The sequence below is a fragment of the Natator depressus genome, chromosome 4, assembly GCF_965152275.1.
Source record: "Natator depressus isolate rNatDep1 chromosome 4, rNatDep2.hap1, whole genome shotgun sequence".
NCBI classification, from domain to species: Eukaryota; Metazoa; Chordata; order Testudines; family Cheloniidae; genus Natator; species Natator depressus.
Window position 1 is genome coordinate 111,273,622 of NC_134237.1, and position 24,030 is coordinate 111,297,651.

The window sequence follows — 24,030 nt, forward strand, 5'->3', positions numbered from 1 at the left end:
TCATATGTTATATTTAAATGGGACACTCTTATGTTTGACTGTTCCTCATTAGCTCCTACCTGTACTTTACCAACTTCTTTCCTATTCTGAATCATGTGCTCTTCCACACCTGTCAGCTTTTCCCCAGCCCTTAGTTTAAAAACTCCTCCACAATCTTTTAAATTTTACATGCCAGCAATCTGGTTCCTTATTTGTTTAGGTGGAGCTCATCCTTCCTCTGTAGGCTCCTCCTTTCCCAAAAGATTCCCCAGTTCCTAATAAAACCTAAAACCCTCCTCCTTATGCCATAGTCTTAACCATGCATTGAGACCCTGCAGTTCTGACTGTCTTTCTGGCCCTGCACGTGGAACTGGGAGCATTTCAGAAAATGCTACCATGGAGCTCCTGGACTTTCATTTCTTACCTAGCAGCCTAAATTTGGCATCTCTCTTACCTTTTCCTATGTCATTGATACCTACATGTATCACAATCCCTGGCTCCTCCAGCAGCGCACATAAGTCTGTCCTAGATGTCTCATGAGATCTGCCACCTTTGCGCCCATCAGGCAATATACCATGTGGGTTCTCCTGGTCATCATAAACCCAACTATCTATCTTTCTAATAATCAGATCGCCCATTATTATTATTATCTGTGTCTTCCTAATAACTGGGTTCCCCCTTCCCACAAGGGTATATTCAATGCAAGAGGATACCATGACCTCATCTGGAAGGAGGCTCCCAACTATGGGACTGTTTCCTTCTGCTCCAGCTTGAAGTTCTCCTTCTGTAAGATTGTCATTCTCCTTAACAGCACAGAAACTGTCAGACTGGGGGTGGGACCGCTCTATTGTGTCCCTGAAAGTCTTCTCCATGTACCTCTGTCTTCCTTAGCTTCTCCAGTTCAGCCACTCTGCCCTCAGGAGCCTGTATTGTGTCTCTGAGAGCCACTGAGTTGCTTGTACCATATGCGCACATTCTCCACCTGTCCACAAACCAGTAATCATACATGCTACATTCAGTGCAACAAACTGGATAGCCCCACTCTGCTGCTAGACTCTCTGCATTATTTTTATTCTTGCAGGGTTTGTTGTTGTTTGGGGGTATTTTGCGGGGGGGAGAGGGTTGCTTTTTTTTCTTTCTCTCACTATCTCTCTCCCTCCTTTTTTCTTTTTCTTTTTTTTATTTTTGGTAGGGACTTTTCTGGTGCCCTTCCAGTAATTAGGTTATAGTTCCTCAGCCACCTTCTCCCCCTGCCACTGAACCCTCAGTGCAACCAAACTCTCCTAACCTTGGTAGCTCACTCAGTCGAGTGCTCTCCCCCTCTGCTCGATAACTGAACCTGGAAGGAATGCCTCTCACACTCCCTCTCTAAACTCCCCTGTTTGCTGCTGCTGGTTACTTAGGAGCTGGATTTTTAAACGCCTGTTCTCCCAGAGTTAGCCTGGCCTCCTTGTCAAGGGACCCTAAAGGGGTTATGGATCAAGGGATAGCAGGCTAGAGCCTGGCTAGTGTAAACTCAGCCTAGCCAACCACCTGGCTCAGCACACAGCCCCTAAACCAGAGCACACTACAATCTTCAGTCAAGCAGGCACACAGCAAGCAAACCAGCACACAACAAACAAACTAACAGGCAAATAAAGTTAAGAGACAAGGTGAGTGAAGTAAAACACTATACCATACAATTCTGTGTAACTTAAAACCTTGTCTCTTTCACCAACAGAACTTGGTCCAATAAAAGATATTAACTCACCCACTGTGTCTCTCTAGGATCCTGGGACCTGCACAGTTACAACAAACAGACAGCCTCACCCCAAGGATCACATATTTTCTCCTGACTCCTCCCTCACCTGGAGAAGTTCCTCATAAAACTCCCTTGTTTATTGTGCCTGTTCACCAGTGAATAGTTAATTCTGTAGTACCTTAGCATTGTGCTAGGTGCTTTTCAAAACAACTGATAAGACTCCTGCCCCCAAGAGTTTACAGTCTAATCTTAAATGTGACACATGAGTAAGGATAACAAAAGGGGGTTGTGGCAGAGGGTGATGAAGGTATCACTTAGATCAAAGGGATTCTCTGTTTAAGAATGTGATGATTCTGCTCTTGATTTAATTCACACATACTCACCACTTCTTGAAGTGAGTGCTCTGGCAGAAGGGAATTTTAGGAGGGAACTGAATAAGGAGAAGATAGTGGTTCAGAATCAGCAAGCAGGGAGAGGGAAGTATTTCATGGGCAGGAAAAGCATGGAAGTGGGACAAAAAAATAAAGAGGGGGTTAATTGTGTTTTTTCTTGTAAGGCTCACAGATACTAGAATAACTTGTGGATACCTAGGTATTCCCTGCCCCTTTTCTAAACAAAACAAAACAAAACAAAAATAAATAAAATATTGGGCAAGGTCAAACAACTCAAACACAAGAGTAGAGTGTTGCATTTTCAGATTATCTACTTCCCGATAACAAAACTCCTGGGAGGGGCCACCCAGAAACTCAACTGGTTGGAACAGAAACAGGCAACTGTAGCAGCTACAAGGAAGCAGGGAGCTGAGACCCAACCAGAGTTACCCCTCCCCTCGAGCATCCTGGACCCAGAACTCTGCAGGGGAGAGCCCCACTCTGGGGACACCAAGGCCATGTGGTGGCTGCTCCCCACCATGTGAGCTCAAGAAAGAGAGAAACCGCTGGGAGGCCAGGCCTCATCCAGATACGCAGCCAGGAGGAGCAGCTGCAGCATGGACTGGGTGTATCATCAGTGCCCAACTGCTTTCCTTCCTCTGTTCCCTTCCACTCACTCATGCCCCTTCCTTCATGGTCTCTCCATGTCAGTCTCACGGCACCAGCCTTCCATGCGCCAAGTTCCTCTTGTCCCTACTTTCTCTCTATTTAGCTACTCCCCTCCCCATAAAACCTCACCCCAAACTGTAAAAGTAAAAAGAAACCAATGAAAAAATTTATGGCACGAAAATTGTGTTTACCAACCACCACATAGTTCACTTGTTTGGTTGCTATATCCCTTCCCCCCCATCCCTTCGTTTCTCTTATCTATACAGGCCGTGTCTACACTGCAAACTTATGTCAAGACAAATTACGTCAGCATACAACTGTCGCAGTTAGTACATCACTTGTGTGCATGCATATGTGGCTCCTTGTGTCGGCAGTGCATGCCCTCATCAGGAGTTCTTGTATCGATGCAGAGTGCAGTTCATCATGGAGAGAGATCCCACTGTGCAACTTGCCATCATCCAGTGTACGTCCAGGGTTGAATTGAGTTGCGTGGGGTGACTGGGAGCATGGGGTTTCCAGTTTTCAGCTGTCTCCATCACATGTTATCTGTGTCCCATAATTTTTGCACCTTTTTTCAAAATCCCACAAACCTGTGTGGCTCTCCTCGCTGTCCACCATCTCTGACAGGAGCATGGATCATGCACAGTTCTGCACTAGTGTCATGAGCCTTGTAAGCACAGAGCACACAGTCCTGGAGTATTTGCAGAGCCACAAGAAGAACTGAATCAGTGGAGAACATGATGATTCCTTGGAGAAGAAATCGCTGTGGGACATAGCGAGAACCAATCAAGGTTGTTGGTGGCATTCAAGGAGCAGCTGCAGATGGGGAGAAACAAGCACTGACTGGTCAGGTCACATTGTAATGCCGGTTTGGGATGATGAGCAGTGATTGCAGAACTTTTGGATGCGCAAGGCCACATTCCTGGATCTGTGTGCTGAGCTTGCCCCAGCCCTTGAGTGCAGGGACACCAAAATGGGAGCTGCACTTGTGACAGATTTGTTACAATCTGCCTGAGGGGGCCATTGCGTTGTGACACACTGACAGTGGAGAAGTGAGTGGAGATCACACTGTGGAAACTTGCAACACTAGATTGCTACCAGTCAGTCAGGAGTCAGTTTCAAGTCAGAAAATCCACTGTGGGGGCCATTGTAATGCAAGTTTGCAGGGTCCTTAACCTTCAGCAGTGTAATGGATGGATTTGTAGCAGCACTGTTCCCAAACTGTAGTGGAGTGATAGATGGCATGCATAGCTCTATTTTTGCACCAGAGTACATCAACAGAAAAGACTACTTTTCTGTGGTTATGCAAGCATTGGTAGATCACCAGGGATGCTTCACTGACACCAATGTGGGCTGGTCGGGGAGGGTGCAAGGCACTCACATCTTTAAAACAGTTTTTGAAAGCTTGTCTCTTTCACCAGCAGAAGTTGGTGTAATGCTCACCCACCTTGTCTCTATATTTTCAGAGGCATTTTCAAAGGTCATTTTATTTGGGTATTGGTTCTGAATATCTGATCAGACAGATATGTGCACAGACACTGGTGTATGTGTGTGGTCAGAATCTGAACACAGAGTACACGTGTGCACACCTGTCTGTGTGTATGCTTTACTGGGGTTTCAGAAGGGTTTGTGGATGTTGTGTGCACCTTTGAAATGCTTTTGTGCAGTCTTGTATCAGTCTTGTTGTTATATGTAGGTAAGGTTCCTGCACTTCTCATGGACGTTTCAGTGCTACAATGCTTTTTATTTTATAAACAGGTGGTACTATGACAAATATAACATTGCATGTGCTGATGATTTTCCTGACTTCTGATTTGTGGCTCTAACAAAGACTGGAGGGCCTGTGGCTAATCAACCCTGGGTACACCTGGATTGGATCATATGCTTCCTTGTAAAGAGCAACAAGGAAGCTGCAGAGAATGAGAAGGGTTTTTTGTAGGCAATACCTAGGGCATTTGGGAGCGAGAGTTGGAAGGCTGAGCTCCAGCCAAGTAAAACCTGAGAGTGGTAGTTGAAACCGAGGAGGGACGACAGGCAGGAAAGAAGAGCTAGGCCTGGCTGGGCCCAGTTTAAAAACGAGTTAAATACTTTGTTTGTGTTTGTTTTTGTGGTAGTAGGGAGAGACTGCACTGAGTTTTCTACATGACCGACTTTGTGGCCAACCTGAGTGGAACTGGTGAAGGGTGAATCAAAGGGACCAGGGAGAAGAATAGCCCAAGTTCCAGAAGGAGGGCTGTGGGGTTCCCTTAGTCAAGAGAGGGTTTGGCCTATTGGGCCACTGGGGACTATGTGCAAGACTAAATAAACTAGACCCCATCCAGAAGGGGTAATTTTGTTTGAAATACTGTGGACTGTGCAGTTCTTAAGGGGCCTTGAAGAGAAGGAAATGGGGGCAAGAGTGCTGCAGAGTGATCTCTGCCCATGAGGGGGTGCTCAGGAGGGTACTGGCCCTGGTACAGGGCTTAAGATATTTGTGTTTACATACCTATTCATCTTTGAAAATCCAGGCCAGAATCCTCAGTTCCAGTGAGAGAGAGGTGCCACCACAGGGGCTGATGGAGGTTACGGTGCAACAGTATCAGGTTTGGTTTCAATTATTGAATTTGTCTTTGATAATTCTCATCTTTCTGGTCTCACTGTCATGACCTGCTTAGAGTGGGCACCATCACTTGGGTCTGAACTGCTTTGTCTGTGTCTAACCTCATTTGAAAGCTCCTTGGGATAGGGCCCAGGACTTTGGTTGTCAGCCGAGTTTGAATTTAGGTCCTTCAGTGCTAAGGGTGTGAGCTGCTTGAACCGAAAGAGTAACTCCATTAGCTGAAAGCTATAATAAATTTTTATCCCCATATGTGGATTAGCCGCTAGAAGGGGACAAAGACATACTGTGTTCTACTTTGGGTTACACACAAGCACAATGCTGACTGAACAAATAATAAACCCAATACTCTTCCACCCACTCTTATTTTGATAGTCCTATATATTAACCTCTTCATGTTTTTTCTTTAAGATGCTCATTTAAATAAAAATGAAATCTAAAAGAGAAATTTTCCACTCCCTACTAAGAGAGAACAGGATACCAAATATTGCAATGCTGAAGCAAAATGCTATGTTGTGTAAATAAAAGCACATACAGTAAGGTTATGCTATCTATTTCCTTGAAACAAAAGATTCCTTGTGAAGTAAAATATATAAATGTTTGTAGATTAACAAGGCAGTTGGGTTTGATGGCCTTGTTCACTAATCGGGCATTGCAGTGTTTCATCACTTTATGCCTTTGTCATGTAATTTGTTTTGTTTTTAATTCTTGGAAAACATACTTAAGCATTTTACCTATTTGCTTGATTGTAACGAAGAAGCTGGCTGGGTAATTGCAAATCTGGCCTAGCTTTTTTAGCAAGGTTTGAATACTAAATAAGTGACACTTGTTGTTATTGGCAACAAACGACAAAAACGGTATTTGTGAAATCACACGCCAGGAATAGAAATCAACTTTGCTTCCTTTGCAGCTGAGGTTCTTGAAACTGTGCCTTTTTTCTTAGAACCTTGATTTCAGCTTTTACTGTGCTCTTTGGAGAGTAACTTGTTTTGTGTCTGATTTATATCTAGTTAATTATTTATGAAACAACAGCGGCTACTATAGTAGTTAAGGTTTTGTGAACATTTCCATTGTAACCTTCTGTTTTTGAGTCACCTTCAACTTTCTATGACTGTCACATTTCAGGTTTTGGGGCGGGGGGGGTGGGTCTATGCTTTCAGGTGACTTATTGTGGAAAGGTTGTACAAAATCAGTTCAGCAGCAGTGTTTTGGAGTAGGAGGATGGTGGGGTGAGGAGGGGCGGCGGGAAGAAGAAATAGAGTTCCCCATTCAAAAAAATCTCGGACAGCGCTACAGCTGAAAGAGTGAGGAGTATTAAGCTATAGCTTCTATAGCTATAGAAATAGTACCCGCTGAAGAGATGCCTTGGAATGTTGTAGTAAAAATGGTAAGTCTTTGATTTGACAGAGTTATGAACCTATTAAATAACTGTGGTGCCAACACTTGTGATTTTATCATGAGTTCCACAATATCTGGTGTTTTGCTCCAATCTCCAGCTCCTGGAATCATATTATACACAAATCGCAGCTTGCTTTTTTTTTTTTTTTTCAATTAATATTTTCATAAGTTATTCCTGATTTAGATTGCAATAAGTGAGAGGAGAATAAGACATGATGTTTGAATATAGGGTATGTTCCATCAGCAACATGATAAAATACAAGGTTCCCAGCCGTACACGCCACCATTACTCAGTGATGATAATTCTTTGATAATTCTTGCAGCGTGCTGGCAATGTCATGCAGACTGCTCCAAGCCCCAGTCTTGAGACAGAATTGTTAGAATGTAGGTTAGAATGTGCTTGAGTGGTGAGTCAAAAACTGGTGTAGCTTAGGTCTTAGGCCATGTCTACGCTATAGTACTACACAGCATAGCTTAGCTGTGGCACCGTAGCTATGCCAATGTAAGCCTATAGTGTAGACAGTACACAGACTATGGTGATGGAAGGAGTTTTTTCCATCACTGTAGGAACTCCACCTCCCTGAGTGACAGCGTCTACACTTAAAGCTGGATTTTTCACACCCCTGAGCCCGATAGCTATGCTGACCTCAGCTTTAGCTTGCCAGACTAAAGCCTGATCTAAGTCTATGTTCAGAAGGCTACAATCCCCAGATGTCACAAATATAATTAAATTGTAAAATGGCAGCACAAACTTATTATTTGCACTTCCCACAGTACAAGCCATAATATTTGCTTCTGAGATAGTTACACAATTTTTTCCCCCATTCATCCTGGTTCCTTTTGAGAAGCCTGACCTTAGATATGAAAGATCTACATACTAATTCGTGCACTGCCAGTGTTTAAGACAGAGGAGGTGGTTTGAGAATGTAGACAAGCAGGAAGCCTACCTTTTTTTCAGTAAAATGTTGACTGTTTTGATTGCAGTGTGCTACCCTTTTCTATGCATTCTGCTACATTGTGGGGAAAGCGTGAAAGGAGCAAAGACAAATAATGTTACCATTTTCCTCTCATGGTGGCAGCGACCTTTTCATTGTCCTGCATACATTCTTAGATGGGGCGTGTGGGTGGGGAAAAGAGAACCTAACCTAACTTCTTTCTTTAGCAGTGTCACGTGAGAGAACAAATGGTTGGAAAAAAATAATTTGGGTAAAGTCTATTAAATTAAATAGAGCAGTGTTTCTGTTGCGTAAATAATTGTCAGCCATGCATGTTCTGAGGGCCTGGCTCTGATTTCAATATTGTTAATTTTATACACGTATAATTCCATTGGCTTCAGTGGAGCTACTCCTGATTTACATTGATGTCCTGAGCGCAGAATCTACTCCTGAGTGTTTACATTGACAATGTTTTTGAACGTGTAATTATTTGGGGAAGAAAACACTTTAAAAGAAAAAAAGTTATTGTGTCACTTACAAGAGAGTGGTGTATTTTTACATTGCACATAGTACTATTATTACTCTGGTTAGTCTGCCAGGAACACTAAGATGATCTTCTTAGGGTAAAACCCCTGAAAAATCCAGGCATTTTTAAGGCATAGAAAAATGTTTATTAGATAGGGCTGCCAACCGTCCCGGTTTTGCTGGGAGTCTCCTGGGATAAGACCCTATCTCCTGGCAGGAGATTTTAGGCTGCTAAAAGTCTGGCGCCGCAGTGGGGCTAAGGCAGGCTCCCTGAGCCCCTTCCTGCACTCAAACTCCCTCCCAGAACCCGCACCCACTCCTGCATCCCAACCCCCTGCCCCAGCGCTAAGCCCCCTCCAGCACCCAAATTCCTTCCCAGAGCTTGCACCCTGTACCCCAACCCCCTGCTCCAGCCTGGTGAAAGTGAGTGAGGGTGGGGAAGGGGGCAGTATGCAGAGCCACCTTCTGCCCAGGGGCCACAGAGACGTGCCAGCAGCCAGCCACTTCTGGGAGCGGCATGGGGCCAGGGCAGGCAGGCAACCTGCACCTCCGGACTTTCAGCAGCTGGAGATTGCGATCAACTGGCAGAGGCTCCAGGATCGACCAGTCAATTGCGATTGATCGGTTAGTTACCACTGCTGTAACTCTTCTTAGGGTTACAGGATATGCTGGGAAACTGAGCAAAGGCAGTAGGCAACTTGTATTAGAAAAGGGATTTTGATCTAATGTACAAGTGCAAAGCCTGCAGTTGTCTGTTTATTTTCTGTGTAACCTGTATGTGTTTGCTTTTCCACAGTATTTCATCTTTGAATCTGTGGCTTTTCTATTAAAGAAACCTTTTTTTTTTATTTTTACCCCAAGCAGGTCCCTATTGTGCAAACTGTGTGCAGTGTTTGTCCCAATGTGAATTGATAACTGGGGAGCAGTTCTACGGAGGTGATGAACCAGAGTGGGAAAGTCCAAGTGTCTGGTATTCAAAAACGCGGGATAGATGGATTTGGGGGAGGCTCAGGACCGGAAGGGTTGTGGAGGTTATCCTCTAAGGAGTAACTAGGCTGGTGGTAACCAGGGTGAGATCTTTCTGCTTATAGGCTGGCTACTGGTGTCAGGGCTTTGAGCCATAGCAGCATAGCATTGAGGTACCCAAGATTACAGGGCAGATGGTGGCGGAACCCCTTACTGGTGTGAGTGATCTCCACAACATTACCAACGTAATTCACCAGTTGGGCCTATGAATGCAGTGACCTTTCCTTTCATGCGCTGGTAATGGGCTACACCGAAATGAAGACTGGACAATGGGATAGAAGACAACTTGTATTAAGAGTACTGCAGTGTCTATAATGAAAAATTCCAAACCGTATTGTTCTGTATTTTCCTCCCTACAAACTATATCTAATAATAGGGATGCCAACTGTCTAACCACACAAACCCAAATACCCTTCCCCTCCCTGCTCACTCCATCCCCACTCCCTCCATTGCTCCCTCCATTGCTCAAACAGCAGGAGAGTGAGTTTGTGTGTGTGTGGGGGGGGGGGGGGTGAGAAAACCTGGATCTGTGCTGGAAATGGCCCACCTTGATTATCATACACATTGTAAGGAGAGTGATCACTTTAGATAAGCTATTACCAGCAGGAGAGTGGGGTGGGAGGAGGTATTTTTTCATGCTTTGTGTGTATATAATAAGATCTTCTAAACTTTCCACAGTATGCATCCGATGAAGTGAGCTGTAGCTCAGGAAACCTTATGCTCAAATAAATTGGTTAGTCTCTAAGGTGCCACAAGTACTCCTTTTCTTTTTGCTTCATTTCTTAGTTTTCCACAACAGAGGTTTTCTCTTTGAAGTTGTTGGGTGTTCTCCCATTATCTTTAATGGCCTATCATTTCTTTTCCTGGGTTGTGCAATGCTAGGTACTTACAGTTAGTCTCCTCTGGGAGGAGAGGCAGCTCCTCCCTGCCTGGCTGACCACCTTCCTGTTATGAGATGGAGCAGCTGAATGTGGCAGCACAAATTATGAGCATAGTTTTATATTTATACAAATACATAAATGTATAACCACAGACTCGATACATCTCTTAATGACCATCAGGTTCAGAACATTACGAGCTTTCATAAAAGACTTTACTTGACATATCTTTATACCTGTATACCACCAATTGATTCAGTTGCTTATTCTTTGGGGTTCAGATCTCCTGTTTTCCCCCTGGGGTATCTGGACCCTGAGTGTCACAGCCATTGACCTTGTATTGAGTTATTTTAGTGTGACTTTGGCCTGTACAGGTGTTATACCAAAAAAATAAAAACCAGCAGGATCTTATTAAAGGGAAAAAGGCAAAATACCACATTTATTGTGAATACAGAAAGAATCATAGTAAGCAGTTAGTTATAGCTATAACATTCCATTCAATCTCATATTTATTCACACATTCATTCATACAAACACACACACACAGGTTCTGCAAGGTTGTTATCATAGTTACCAGCCTTAGAGTTGCTCATGTCAAGCCACTGGCCAGGTGGCCTGGACATGAGGAGGGAGCAGGGCCTTGTCAGATGCTCATCTGATGCTCCTGGAAGTTGGTTTGCAGAATCAGACCCCAAAGTTCTCACTTTTTAAAGTCTATTTTTATAGGAATTTCTTCCTATGCCAGTCTATGGGAATTGCTGCTTCATGCTGTTGCTGAATCAGTGTGCTATCTGCTGATTCCTGACGGCTCCGTGCTGCTAGATGTTATCTTGTTCTTTGGTTCTCCCATTCTTGAGGCTGTTGGGTGGATTCCAGTCTGCCCTCCGGGGGTCCTCTGGTTATTTCCACTTGACGCCTTCTTCCGCCAATGGACACTGGATTCTTAGGCTGGCACCTCCCTGATCATTCAGTTATTATCCACACCAAGCATCCATCCACATACATCCTCTATCTCTATTTTAATCACAATTGTTAATACAACAAAAGGGCGGGGAGTCTCTGGGTGCTGTTTCTGTTGTTAGAGTATTGCTTTGAGTCTCTCTCTCTGTGAATTGCTTTGAGAACAGACTCTGTCTTAGAATGTACTAACACAATTAGCAGCTTGCAAGTTTCACACATAGAGGGAGAGAAACCGTACCAAAAACCAAGAGACCTCTTAATTAGTAATACCCTGGAATTTAAACTATGGGGAATCAAACTCATTTGTGATTTTAATACAGAACTTCTTTAATATGATCCAACACAGGGTTCCCCAAACTTTCAGAGTTAGTGCCCCTCTTATAGATTGACATGTTTTGTTTGCTGCTCCCCAAGACCTCTACCCCTAATCATGAACAGATGGAATTACCAGAAATTACCAGCTATGAATTGGTGAAAAGTGAACTTTAATAAGGAAGGAAATGTAGAATATGACACATGCCTGCCAACCACCTGCATGGAGGCAGCCGCATCCAGTATTTCCATTCTTTTGGACCTTTGGAGCATAACCTCTCTGGTTTGATTGACTGCTCCACAGAACAGCTATTGAGCCTTTGGATGAGCCAGAGCTTTTTGGGAGACGTCATTATTGCACAAAAAGGCCTGTCTCAAAGTGCTCTGGTGCATCTTTTATATCAGGGTTTCTGAAGCTGTCCCACCAGCCATCTCGAAAACATTCAAAAATGATTTAAGCTTCTCCAGACATAAATACTTCTGAAGAAAGTAGGAGGATTTTCTCCTAAGGAGAAGAATAACATAATGCAGTTCAGCATGTTTTTTACAGAAGGGGAAGTTTCTGGTCCAGAAACTTCCCCTTCTGTAAAAAACATGCTTTGTGCCTCTAGCAGTGCAAAGAAGCCTTAAAGCTGGCAGAACTGGCTCTACGGTGATTCTCCTGGCATAGGGGTTGTGGCTGAAGAGGGGAATGGTATGTACTGATGCAGTGATATATGCTGGCAATCTTTGGCTGAGGAATGGCCGCTTGGTGAAGGGCCACTACAGTTGGGTATAGTTTTGGAATAGGTCTGACACTGCTCTAAATCATGCTGGGAATTGAACAGGCTCCCACAGTGGTTCTCAACCTATTTACCATTGTGGGCCACATATATGGGCCGCATCCAATACTACCTCTGTGGCCCTGAGGATGTCACATCGGCCACAGCTCTCTGCTGATTGGGCCGCAGGTTGAGAACCACTGTGGCCTAGCCCTAAGGATCAACGAAGTGCAAAGGTGGCTTAGAACCACCGTTCCTGCCATCCTAGCTGTGCTGAACATAATTATGACATACTTGAAAATCTGCTGCAAGCACTGGGCAGCCTGTTAACTTGTCTGCTTTATTAGGTCTCTTCCACCTAGGACTTAGCAGAAGCAGAACAGGCTGGAATATTCGGTGCCCTTTGAGTCCTAAATGATCAGAACTGAGATCTTCCCCTCTACCCCCCCATGTCTTTACTTCAACCTCAAATGGGAGGTCAAAAGCAGAGAAACTAAAGTTAGATGAAAAGTGTCTTTACTTCTCATCAAGATTTTTGCTTGACGCCCAGGGACACAATTTCATTTTCATCATCAGTTGCTGAACTTTCCTGGCTGATCTAGAGCCTTCCTACTCCTTACGTTGTTGGTAGGTTGTTCAGCGTTGTGTTTTTTATGGAAGAATATTGCTGTCCACCTACTTGACTTAAGAACCATGACAGCACTGCACAGCAATGTCTGCAGTGATATTTTGAAATACTTCTCCTTGGTAAAAGTGGTATTTATCACTTTTTCTCTAAGCCTGCTTGATCAGGGACATCTTACCAAATCCTGTGCACAATTCTAGTGTGTTTACATTTCTGTGTTTCACAATGGATTGCAGATGGTGCGATGGGATTGATAACCCAAAACTTTAATTAATGCACTCACTTGATAGGCTTAAAGGAGTGCCCTGTCTTTTTCTTGTGCTGTGTTCCTGAAAGGGCACTGGGGTAGCTTCAGACCTTAAATTATACATTTAGGGGAAATGATTTCGTGAACTGGTCAGGTTAACGTGACAGTAATGAGCATCAGATGAAATTTGCTAACTAGATACATGCCAAATACTCTGATTTTTGTCAGAAGTCATGTGACCTATTCTGCAGCTCATATGTCCCAACCACCCACAAGACCTCTTTTGCTAGTTTCTGCCCAGCTCTGTGCTTATGTAGGGCCTGATTCTGTCACCCTTGCTGACACTGATAGCACCTCACTGAGAGAGCAGTCCCATTTTACTGGAAGCATGATGTACTTCTGAATGTGAGCAAGGGTGACAGACTGACTTTTACATAAGTCTGCAACCAAAACCTCTGAACAAACTTTCCAGAGTTGCAGATATCCGCTTCCCTCTTTCCCACCCAGTTCCCTAGCTGGTCCTCTGGAGTGTCAGAAATGGCCTTTGCTGTGTCCAGTTCAGCAATGTGCAACCAGACACTTAGAGAGGTGTCTAGAATCCTTTGTGCTGCTTATTGAATTCACTGCTGTCACTGCTAGCCCTCTGTACCTTTCAGATGTTCCTTCCTGTCCTGTGTAAGGGACAAATGCTATCTCCTCCCCTGTACAAGATACTGGCTGCAGCACAACTGGAACGTGTGTGAGAAAATGGAGTCCTGGCAGGGGTCTGCACACCTTGTGTACCACTGTGCATAGCGCTTGGGGTGGGGGTGGGGGGCTTGCTGCATATAAACATGAGGGAGGCTTGGGGGTGGGAGCTAGTCAGTACATAGAGGCTGAGCAGGAGCCTTGAAACAGGTGGAGGGAGGATTCCATTTCTCCCTGTCACCTGACCATGCCATTCCCTGATACCTCCCCATGTCTAGAGCATTTTTTCAGGTTCAGTGCAGGGTGGAAGGTTTAGTCCTAAGAGCAGATGGAATGGTCATGAACGATAAGTGTAAAACTAGACAACAGCCCTTGGAAAGTGTGTTTTTGTTTTTCAGATCAGTCCCATCCCTGGAGTCATTTTAAAGACTAGATTAGGCAAAGAATGAAGAGTGTAAGTGTCTCAGAGCCGTGCCAGTGTCTACCTTTTAAGTCTGTATGATACTTAGCACTGTGGTGTTTCTGGGTGCTACTGAAACAGAATCCTGAACTAGAAAAATTATAGACTAGAGGACCTAACAGGTCTCTTCCCAGCTCTAACTTTTTACCATAAATTGTTACATAGATTGTATACTTGATTTATTCTTGAAAATATAAGCCAAATCATATAAGGCAAGACTGGAGGGGACCTTGAGAGGTCATCTAGTCCAGTCCCCTGGACTCATAGCAAGGACTAAGTATTCTCTAGACCATCCCTGACAGGTGTATGTCTAACCTGCTCTTAAAAATCTCCAATGATGGAGATTCCACAACCTTCCTGGGTATTTTATTCCAGTGCTTAACCACCCTGACAGGAAGTTTTTCCTAATGTCCAACCTAAACCTCCCTTGCTGCAATTTAAGCCCATTGCTTCTTGTCCTATCCTCAGAGGTTAAGGAGAACAATTTTTCTCTCTCCTCCTTGTAACCTTTTATGTACTTGAAAACTGTTATCATGTCCCCTTTCAGTCTTCTCTTCTCCAGACTAAACAAACCCAATTTTTTCCATCTTCCCTCATAGGTCATGTTTTCTAGACCTTTACTCATTTTTGTTGCTCTTCTCTGGACTTTCTCCAGTTTGTCCACATCTTTCCAAAAATGTGGTGTCCAGAACTGGACACAATACTCCAGTTGAGGCCTAATCAGTGTGGAGTAGAGCAGAAGAATTACTACTTGTGTCTTGCTTACAACACTCCTGCAAATACATCCCAGAATGATGTTTGCTTTTTTTGCAACAGTGTTACACTGTTGACTCATATTTAGCTTGTGATCCACTATGACTGTGAGATGTTATGGGCCAGCTCCTCAGCCAGTGTAACTTGACTTCAGTGGAGCTATGCCAACTTACAGCCATTGAGAATTTTGCCCATATTTCAGAATATAGTGAGAAAGGCAATACAAAAAGGATTTTCTTCAGTTATTTTGGCTGTGTTTTGAAGGATACAAGTGTTAGACTTCAGACCGCTGTTTACTCAGGAGTTACAGATCACATGAGTAATTGTTCCTATTGCAGTAGTCATTGAGATTTCAAATGGTTTGACATGTGTATGAAAATGCTTTCTCTTCAAACCCAGGCACAGGGGTGGGGTTTGGGCCTGGCTTATCTGAATGTATTGTAGGATTTTTAAGCAGACTCATGGAGAAGCTTCAGCGGGTATAACTTGAAGCGCACAGGCTTAGGAATCTGATTTCTCTGCCCTGAGGCATCTTGAGGTGTCATGGCTATAAAGTTATAGCTTGTTGTTTGCTCCAAAACAATGTCTAGTGTCTGGCAGATTGGTCCTGGTTATGGAGAAACAGACAGAAAGAGATTTTTAAGGTCAGATCTTCCAGAAGAACTCCATCCCCCAATGGTTGTGGAAACACTGTTAGCAAAAACGTGGTATAAAGAAAATGGGAGATCTGTATTTTTTTAATAAATACTGTGGATACCTATCTTTATTTGACTATGATCATTCTGTCTGCCATATGGTGCAAAGAATTGACTCAGTCTTGGGTGTGTTTTACAGGTCCACAGGAAGCAAAGTCAGTTGTAGATAGACCAATTACTGGTGCTTAACTGACAATACACTTGTCGGTTCCTGTTAATGCCCCACACCAAGCTCTGATCATCTGGCTGATGACCCGGAGGAGAGAGAAGGGGGAAATCCAAACAGGGAAAAAAGGAAATAAAGGTTGAGGGGTTAAAATCCGTGTTCGTAAAATGTAAGAGGGAAACAGAAGGGGATAGTGACTTCTGGGGAGACAATGACCCTCCCATCTCAGATGTCAGGGTACCTGGCATAAGCTGGGCCTATGTAAGTCTTGAAGGAAAGGCTACATTTTATGTGAAATAATATGCATGTAGGCCCTTCTGTTTTAACCCTTTCCCTCTGTTTATGTGTCTATGGATAAATAATACTTTGTTTGGAAGAAGTTGTTCTGAGTCACTGCATCTTCATACTGTTCACAGGCCGCAAAGGAAAGTATCTGGCAGGTCCCAAACTCAGGCTTGCTAAGGCAACATAGTTGGTAAACAGAGGCTCTGTAAGCTGGAGACCCAGTCTAAGAGTGGGGGTGAATTGCAGGATTCCACCCTGAGAGAAGTACAAGTCCTGACACTTGGAAAGGGTGCCCACAGGAAAACTGAGTGAAGGGTTATAATACAACTTATGTAACCCATGACACCTGGCAAAGGAGATTTCCCATCTTCACCTGCATAAAATAAACCTTTGTGTGTATGTTTAAATATTTGCGCAGTCTGCTGCTCTGAGTCACACTTACTCTTAACCTCTCTTCCATATGACACATCATATAGTTTGCTTGTCTTTGCTTTTCTTAAAAAAACATCCTAGCAGCTATTTGCTTATTCAACCCAATGCAGGTGAGTGGTACTGAGAGGGCCTTGAAAGCAAGCTCACAATGGGAGTCCAGAGAATTCATCTTTCTTTCTGGAAATATCAGCATCAGTCAGAGAGCAGAATGCATTGAGGATTCAAGGAGGGAAGGCAGCTGGTTGGAGTGAAAGGGATGCTTGGCTGTTGCCACTTTTCACTAAAAGTTAGGAAAAATAAAACTCTTGAAGAAAGGCGGCCCATGACGTCAATATGGGAATATTCCAGAAACTAAGCAAATAGCAGCACATTCAAGGGTTTGGATTTTTTGAGATTGAAGTTCCCCAAAATAGTGATTCTCTGCATGTTTTCTTGTCAGTCTTCAGCTGACGTGTTGGAAGTTACGCAGCCAGCTGCAGTTCATGTCACCGTCTCTCTCTATAATAGACAGTATGGGGCACTCTGTATTTCATTAACTACTGCTACTGGTTTGCTGTACCTCGGCAAAACACACCATCCCACAGAACTGGTGACTGGGACCATGCTGTCTATATGTACTGTGAGATGCCTAGATAGTCTTTGGCATAGTACAAATAATCTCAGTCTCCAGAGATCAGGATAACTACTATACTTCAAAGTCTGTTTTTTAAATTCAGTGTATATTATTAAATATAACCTACTGTGTGTTTTCCCTTCTGTAAAATTCCAGCTTTCATTATGCTGGTGTAAATGTTGAGGAACTGGTTTGAAGTGAATAGTATTACATCAGTGTAGAACTGATGTGAGAGGAGAAGCTCTGTAAAGGAAAGCCATATAGGCTTTCCTTTACAACTGATTTCAGTGGGGATTGCATGAGCGTAATTGAGGGAGAATCTGATGGATCAAATTAGTCCTGCTCTTAGAAGAAAGGCCAGGTTTAGGAATGGGAGTTTCTCAAACTGAGGCTGCACAAAAACTGGAATTAGGAAACACCTGTAAACCAGAAAAACTTGTAAACTGCGAGAACCACCCTGGAATCTGCCTAAACTAAGATGCAGCACCCTTATCTCAGCTTACACCAACTATGACTAAAGCAGAACAAATCTGAATTATTTTTGGCAAGCCACCTCAATAAAAAATGCCTTTTATTCTAACAGTGTCTATCCTATCCCTTCTTGCTCAGTTCAGCTGCAAGTTTCAGTGCATTGGAGGTTGAGACACCCACGCGTCACTTCACTGACTGTACATCTCTCCAAAGCCAATGTGATGATAATAAACTTTAGCTGCATATAAAGTACAGGAAGGTTGATAAACTGTCCTTGCTTTTTGGCCTCCTGCTTGTATGGTTTCCTCATCTTATTGGTTATACTTAACAGCAGACAGAAATGCGTGTGGTGGAAGAATCAGTTCCACTTTTATTAAATATGAAAGTAGTAATTTAGTAACGTATTAAATAGAAAAATGTAGGATTAAGAGAGAGGGTGACTAATCTCTTTCATTATAAGAGATTAATAAATGGGTAGAGATGGGAGACATGACAGATATTGCAACCCCCCCCCCCCAAGAAGTGGGTATAACTAGGGTACTAGACCAATATCCTAGGGGGACCCACAGCTTATTCCCTGGATGGCATTTCTGCTATTACCTTTACTAATTTTACATTTCAACTTTTCATATAATAAACATTCTGCTAACAAGCCAGCATACATCATTCATAAATTTGTACAGTTGTTTGACGACCATCCTGTATATTTTCTCTTTAGAACTTATGGGGTAGATCTGTCACCCCAAAACCTTTGGGTATGAACTTGAGACCTGGTCCTCTCACTTCCAGCTCCCATCTGGTTTCTGAGGAATGTGTGTGGTATGTGACAGATATTGAAACCCCATGCAGTATCTTTGGGGACCATGTTGTATGCTTATGAATAGTTTAAATATCACTGTTGGCCAGGGACTGTGTGCAACCCCAGCAGGATGAGGAGTGTTACCGCAGCTCCTCCAAGAACTAAAAACAATGGGGTGTCTGTGTGTGTGTGTGGGTGATTAACGTGAATCTGGAAAACCCAGTTTGAACCAGTCTATGCACACCCCTCGGGAGTGGCATCTTTCGGGGGTTGTTTACTACCCGACTGATTAAGAACATAAGAATTGCCATACTGGGTCAGACTGATGGTCCATCTATCCCAGTATCCACTGTCAGAAGACAGTGGCCATTCTTATGTTCTTAATCACGCAGATAGTAAAGACCTCCAGAGAGGTACTTCCCGCTAGCGTGGTATGAATATACCAATTCAAACTGGGTTTTCTGGAGACCAACAGACAAAGCAAGGGCTTTTGATATTAAAAGGTTGCATTTAAACTGACTAAGAACTTTCTGATCCAGCAAAGGGAAAGGACATCCTATCCATGAGCAGCCCCAATGATTGCTGAAGCTTGGAAAGACTTTGGCCTACTAGGGCCCCATAAGACTGATGGGTGACCTGAGGTATGTTCAGTGTGTATTTAAATCTGTTTGTTGTTTTAATATGTTTTCTCTGTAATGCTTTTACCTTTGAGAATAAAGATGCTTGCTTAGAAAGAGTTGTGTGGTAACTTGTAACTGCTGACAATATACAGTTGATAGCCCTCAGAAAGAGAGAGAGGAAAGCACAGGCTCTGATGTTTAGGTAGACTGCTTGCTGGGATATCACAAAGTAAGACCAGGAGCTGTTCACCCTTAAAACCTTGGTCAGAAGGGAGTGGGGCAAGGGTCCCTGTCCAGAGACAGGTGATACCTGGAGACCTGAGACCTGACTGGGAACTCCTGGAGTGGACCACAGAGGGGAGGATACAGGTACAGTTACCTGAAACTATGACAGTTAGTATTTATACAGCACTCTAAACACTTAAAACACAGTAAGACATTAACTAATGGATTCTCTCCACCTTCTTGGGAGATAAGTATATAAGCATTATTATCCCAACTTTTTAGACTGGGAAACTTGAGGCACAAAGAGATGACTTGTCCAAGGCCACACAGCAATATGTCACTGGCCAAGTCAAGATTATAACTCAGGACTGCCTTACTCCAGCTCTCTGCTTATTGCTTCCAGACACATTGGCTCCTCTAAGGGAGTTGTTTTTAAAGTAGCTCTTGCTGCTGGATGCAGCTTAAAATTCTCATTTTTTCATGTTTTCTTCTTTTTTCACAAGTGTCTTTATTGTACATCTGCATACATTGTCTTTTGCTAGTAGGGTAGCAGACCATGGGTCATTGTGATGCCTATTTATAAATATAAACGTGGTCCAGGTAAAGAGTTTCTTATGAAGCTTGAGTACCATAATTGCTGGTGACTTGAGTGATGGTTTAATTTCACATTATAGAGAACAACAATCAGTGATTCCCTGAAGAAACTGCAGTACCCAAATGTCTTTTACTTGCATTGCTGGTCTGCTGGCAGTGTCTGCCTCTTGGGTTCAGTTTTCCACTGTTTGTGAATTTGCTATATGGGTGGTATCTTTGTGTGATTTGTGCAACTGGATTCTAATCCTAAAAAATGCTGAATCCACACCACTCCCAGAGATTTTGAACAGTCCACTTGGTATTGGGATGGAGGGTACTCCGCACCTCTCAGAATTAGGCTTCTGGGGAGCTTTTTTCAACAAATTTATCAAGCACTTTACCCTTGTCTAAGAAGTTTTGTAATAAATCACATCTATCTCTACTACTTATTTGAGGAAACGTGTGGGGAACTCGTTGGAAATAGTAACCTGATGCAACATGATTCTCAGTATAGTGGAATCTTCTTGATGCTATACAGTAAGTTTTCAGTATTAACATTTCCTTAGATTAGTTGAACTAAATCTACATTTTTACACTTGAACACACATTATTCATATAGAACTTCTCAGCACTTCCTACAATGCATCTGATGTCATGTGGGACTGGCAGTAATGGCTGCACTTCTAGGTAAAATGTACAAGTGTATTCACATGAACGTACGAAACGGCCATACTGGGTCCGACCAATGGTCCGTCTAGCCCAGTATCCTGTCATCCAACAGTGGCCAGTGCCAGGTGCTTGAGTGGGAATGAACAGAACAGGCAATCATCAAGTGATCCATCATCCATTCCCAGCTTCTGGCAATCAGAGGCTAGGAACACTCAGAGCATAGAGAAAGGGGGACTTGTGGCACCTTAGAGACGAACAAATTTATTTGAGCATCCGATGAAGTGAGCTGTAGCTCACGTCAGCTTATGCTCAAATAAATTTGTTAGTCTCTAAGGTGCCACAAGTACTCCTCTTCTTTTTGCGAATACAGACTAACACGGCTGCTACTCTGAAACCTGTCAGAGCTTAGGTTTGCATTCCTGACCATTTTGGCTAATAGCCACTGATGGACCTATCCTCCATGAACTTATCTAATTCTGTTTTGAACCCTGTTATAGTTTTGGCCTTCACAATGAGTTCCATAGGTTCACTGTGTATTGTGTGAAGAAGTATTTTCTTCTGTTTGTTTTAAACCTGCTGCCTATTCAGATTCTTAAAACCAAAAGGTGGCTAGTTAGAATGCTTAGGTAGTGTAGGTTGCTTACGAGTCCTGGGCCTGATATTGCTGGTGTTTAGCTAATCTCTGGATCAGTTCCATGGCAGAACACACAAAGCAGTGGGGCATGACAATTTCTGACTAAAGGATAGTTTGGATATGTGATTGTCATTAGAGGAGGAAAAGGAGACAATATCTGTTCCTCACAGCTCCCAGTGTAATATGGTGCAACATGCAAGTGTGCTAGTAAGAGACTGACCTTCATGTCCTTGCTCTGGTCATATGAGATGTGTCAAGGTTATAGAATGTTAATACCCCTGTGACTCTACTGGCTATTGTTAGGGAGAGAGTTTAGAGAAAAGCAACAAAAATGAGCAGGGTGCAGAAAGAATGTTTCAAAGGGCTATCTAAGGTGCACATGACAGCCCAAATTTTCAAACATATACATGCCTTTTGCGGTCTACACTTTTGCAAGTGTCTGAATTACATGCACAAAACCCTAATGCATAAGCCCATGCAGGGTATTTGAAAAATACAGGCTGGTACGGCTATAAATATTTGAAGTGTGTAAACACCAAGGCCCCTGAGATGGAATTGACTTGATTACTACTAGAATCAAGACTAGAAAAATAAGTTACAATATAACTTTGCTTGCTATTGAATCTTTCATGCACACCATATGACAGAGTAGGAGAGTTAAATAATATCAGAGTGGGAGGAAGGAAACTTCTTGCTAAGCTAAATGAGAACATGAACATTCCAATAGCTCACAATCAGCTTCATTGCTAACAAACATACATAGAAATTAGTAGTGAATATGCAAAAAGTAATAAATGTGTAAAATTCTCTTAGGAAAATGCAAGTATTTTAATTTTCTTAGATATATCCCACATTGTACAGCCTCAGTCTGGAGGTTTCAGTGGTTGGGGATAGACAGACACCCTGGACCTTCAGATTGTAGATGGCACTGGCTCAGCAGACAGTCAAGACTGCGTTTGGTGTCTCCTCATTGCAGCTGGATTGAAAACAGTTTTTCAGTCCTGCAAAAAAAATAGAGATTTCAAGAAAATTTCCTGTCTCAAATCAGGACAAAAACCTCAAAATCTTGAAAATGTTTATGAACAGAAGATATATGAGAGAGAGAGAGAGAGAGAGAGAAAGGAGGGAGGAAAAAAAAGGGGGTTGGGTCAACTGAAACATTGCATTTAAATTTTGAGCATTTTTAATTTACTCCTCCCACCCCCCCCCCCCATCCCCCCGATAAACTAGCATTTCAAAACAAGGTTGTTTTGAACTGGAAAAATTTGAATTTTTCATTTCAAAGCATTCAAGAAAAACTCTGCTGATGTGACAGGCCTCGGGCAAGTCAACTGGCTGTTGGTAATCCAAACAGCAGGAAGCAACCATCTGAGGAACTTTGATAGTGATGGATATACCCCATGTGAAAACAATGGGCCAAATTCTCCATTGCCTTACTCCTTGTTTTGTTAAACTCACTTTTTACAAATGTAAATAAGATGCTACCCAAAACACCCATCACACAAGGGATAGCATTTTACATTCAGTCTGCACTCACTTCACAGAGGTGCAGATAACATAAGGTGCATGGCAGGGGAAAACGAAGCCCAAGGTCCTAAGGCAGAAGGAAGCCTTTTAAAAATAAGGCGGCAGTTTTCAAATAGATCCAGAAATGGGTGGGGGAGACAATGAAGCTATTTGTGAATAGGGGTGATGTGGCCCTCGTCCCTAATATGTGAATAAAGGGGCAGTGCCATTCCTCATGGGATTCTGGAGAACTGGAATAGGGTGAGGCCACAGACAAGGAGGGAGTTACCCAGATAAGGAGAGATGAAGGCATGTATGAGGATTCCAGCAGCAGAAGAGTCAAAGGCAATGTTACATAGGTTTCAGAGTAACAGCCATGTTAGTCTGTATTCACAAAAAGAAAAGGAGTACTTGTGGCACCTTAGAGACTAACCAATTTATTTGAGCATAAGCTTTCGTGAGCTACAGCTCACTTCATCGGATGCATACTGTGCATCCGATGAAGTGAGCTGTAGCTCACGAAAGCTTATGCTCAAATAAATTGGTTAGTCTCTAAGGTGCCAAATGTTACATAGGTTATTTTTTTAATTTATTTTTATTTTTATTTTTTAAACAAGTCACTTTATTGGATGTAAGTTGTTACAAACACAAAGAAACAAAGGTGTGATTTTTGGTACAGAATGACATTATCTAAACAGTACATGCATGCACTGCTGGGCAGCAAGCTAGGAGACTTAGTGAAACCCGTGGGTGGCCTATGATGAGGTTTAATAGGCATTCTTGCAATCCCAGGAATTAAGGGAGGAATTACATTGAGACAGGATAATGCCAAATTTACAGACAATGGAGGCAAACAGAAGGATTGAATTACGTAGATTAATTCTGTGGGTTAAAGCAGATCTCAAAAACAAATACTACAAAAATAGTGTAAATGAGCCTGCTCCAGCTGCCGTCTCTGTCTGGAGATACAAGTCCTTTTTGTGTTGAAGGTGCAGACCTAAAGAAAAAAACAGGATTTTAAGTACATATCCTTTGAAATACCAGAGCTTTGCTGAAGTTTGAAGTCTAAAAATTAAGCTGAAAATTCAGCTTCAGAAATCTTTGTACAATAACTCTTGAAATGACTCTCAATACTGCTCAGCTGTCATGGTTTTATAAACAGGAAATTTGTGCACAGAATCCTGCATTAACTGTATGTTCTTAGTACCAGACTGCATTTGAAGTACTTTCTGCTGATGATTGTACGCCACCTACTAGTCAATTTCAATGCCACAGTGTCACAGATGATGATTACAGCCTGAGTCTCCTCACAAGAGGCACAGCCAAACTGTGGAGGCAGTAAAAGGGCATTTATCCACCTTTTGGACTTCCAGGATTCTGAGGTTGAGCATGGCCCTCAGTGTAAGTTAGAGCGGTGCC

General features: G+C 42.9%; 2 protein-coding genes and 1 long non-coding RNA gene across 4 annotated transcripts in view; 1 reads left to right on the plus strand and 2 right to left on the minus strand.

Moving 5' to 3' along the window:
- LOC141986762 (ADP-ribosyl cyclase/cyclic ADP-ribose hydrolase 1-like) overlaps nucleotides 1–1,805 on the minus strand; it is a 51,246-nt gene extending 49,441 nt beyond the window's left edge. The window contains exon 1 of the mRNA XM_074951655.1: nucleotides 1,730–1,805. The gene's annotated coding sequence lies outside the window, so the exon portion shown is untranslated. The remainder of the gene's footprint in view (nucleotides 1–1,729) is intronic.
- Nucleotides 1,806–6,637: 4,832 nt separating this feature from the next.
- Nucleotides 6,638–24,030, plus strand: part of LOC141985966 (uncharacterized) — a 45,841-nt gene continuing 28,448 nt past the window's right edge. Inside the window, exon 1 of the long non-coding RNA XR_012639078.1 lies at nucleotides 6,638–6,743. This is a non-coding gene — a long non-coding RNA (uncharacterized LOC141985966). The remainder of the gene's footprint in view (nucleotides 6,744–24,030) is intronic.
- LOC141986763 (ADP-ribosyl cyclase/cyclic ADP-ribose hydrolase 2-like) overlaps nucleotides 21,967–24,030 on the minus strand; it is a 29,143-nt gene continuing 27,079 nt past the window's right edge. Inside the window, exons 9-10 of one of the 2 annotated variants that reach the window (XM_074951657.1) lie at nucleotides 23,483–23,608; nucleotides 21,967–22,106 (exon numbers count right to left, since the gene is read on the minus strand). In XM_074951657.1, the coding sequence (XP_074807758.1) occupies nucleotides 23,488–23,608 (121 nt within the window). In that variant the 3' untranslated portion in view covers nucleotides 21,967–22,106; nucleotides 23,483–23,487. The remainder of the gene's footprint in view (nucleotides 22,107–23,482; nucleotides 23,609–24,030) is intronic. The other variant, XM_074951658.1, reaches the window with a different exon arrangement.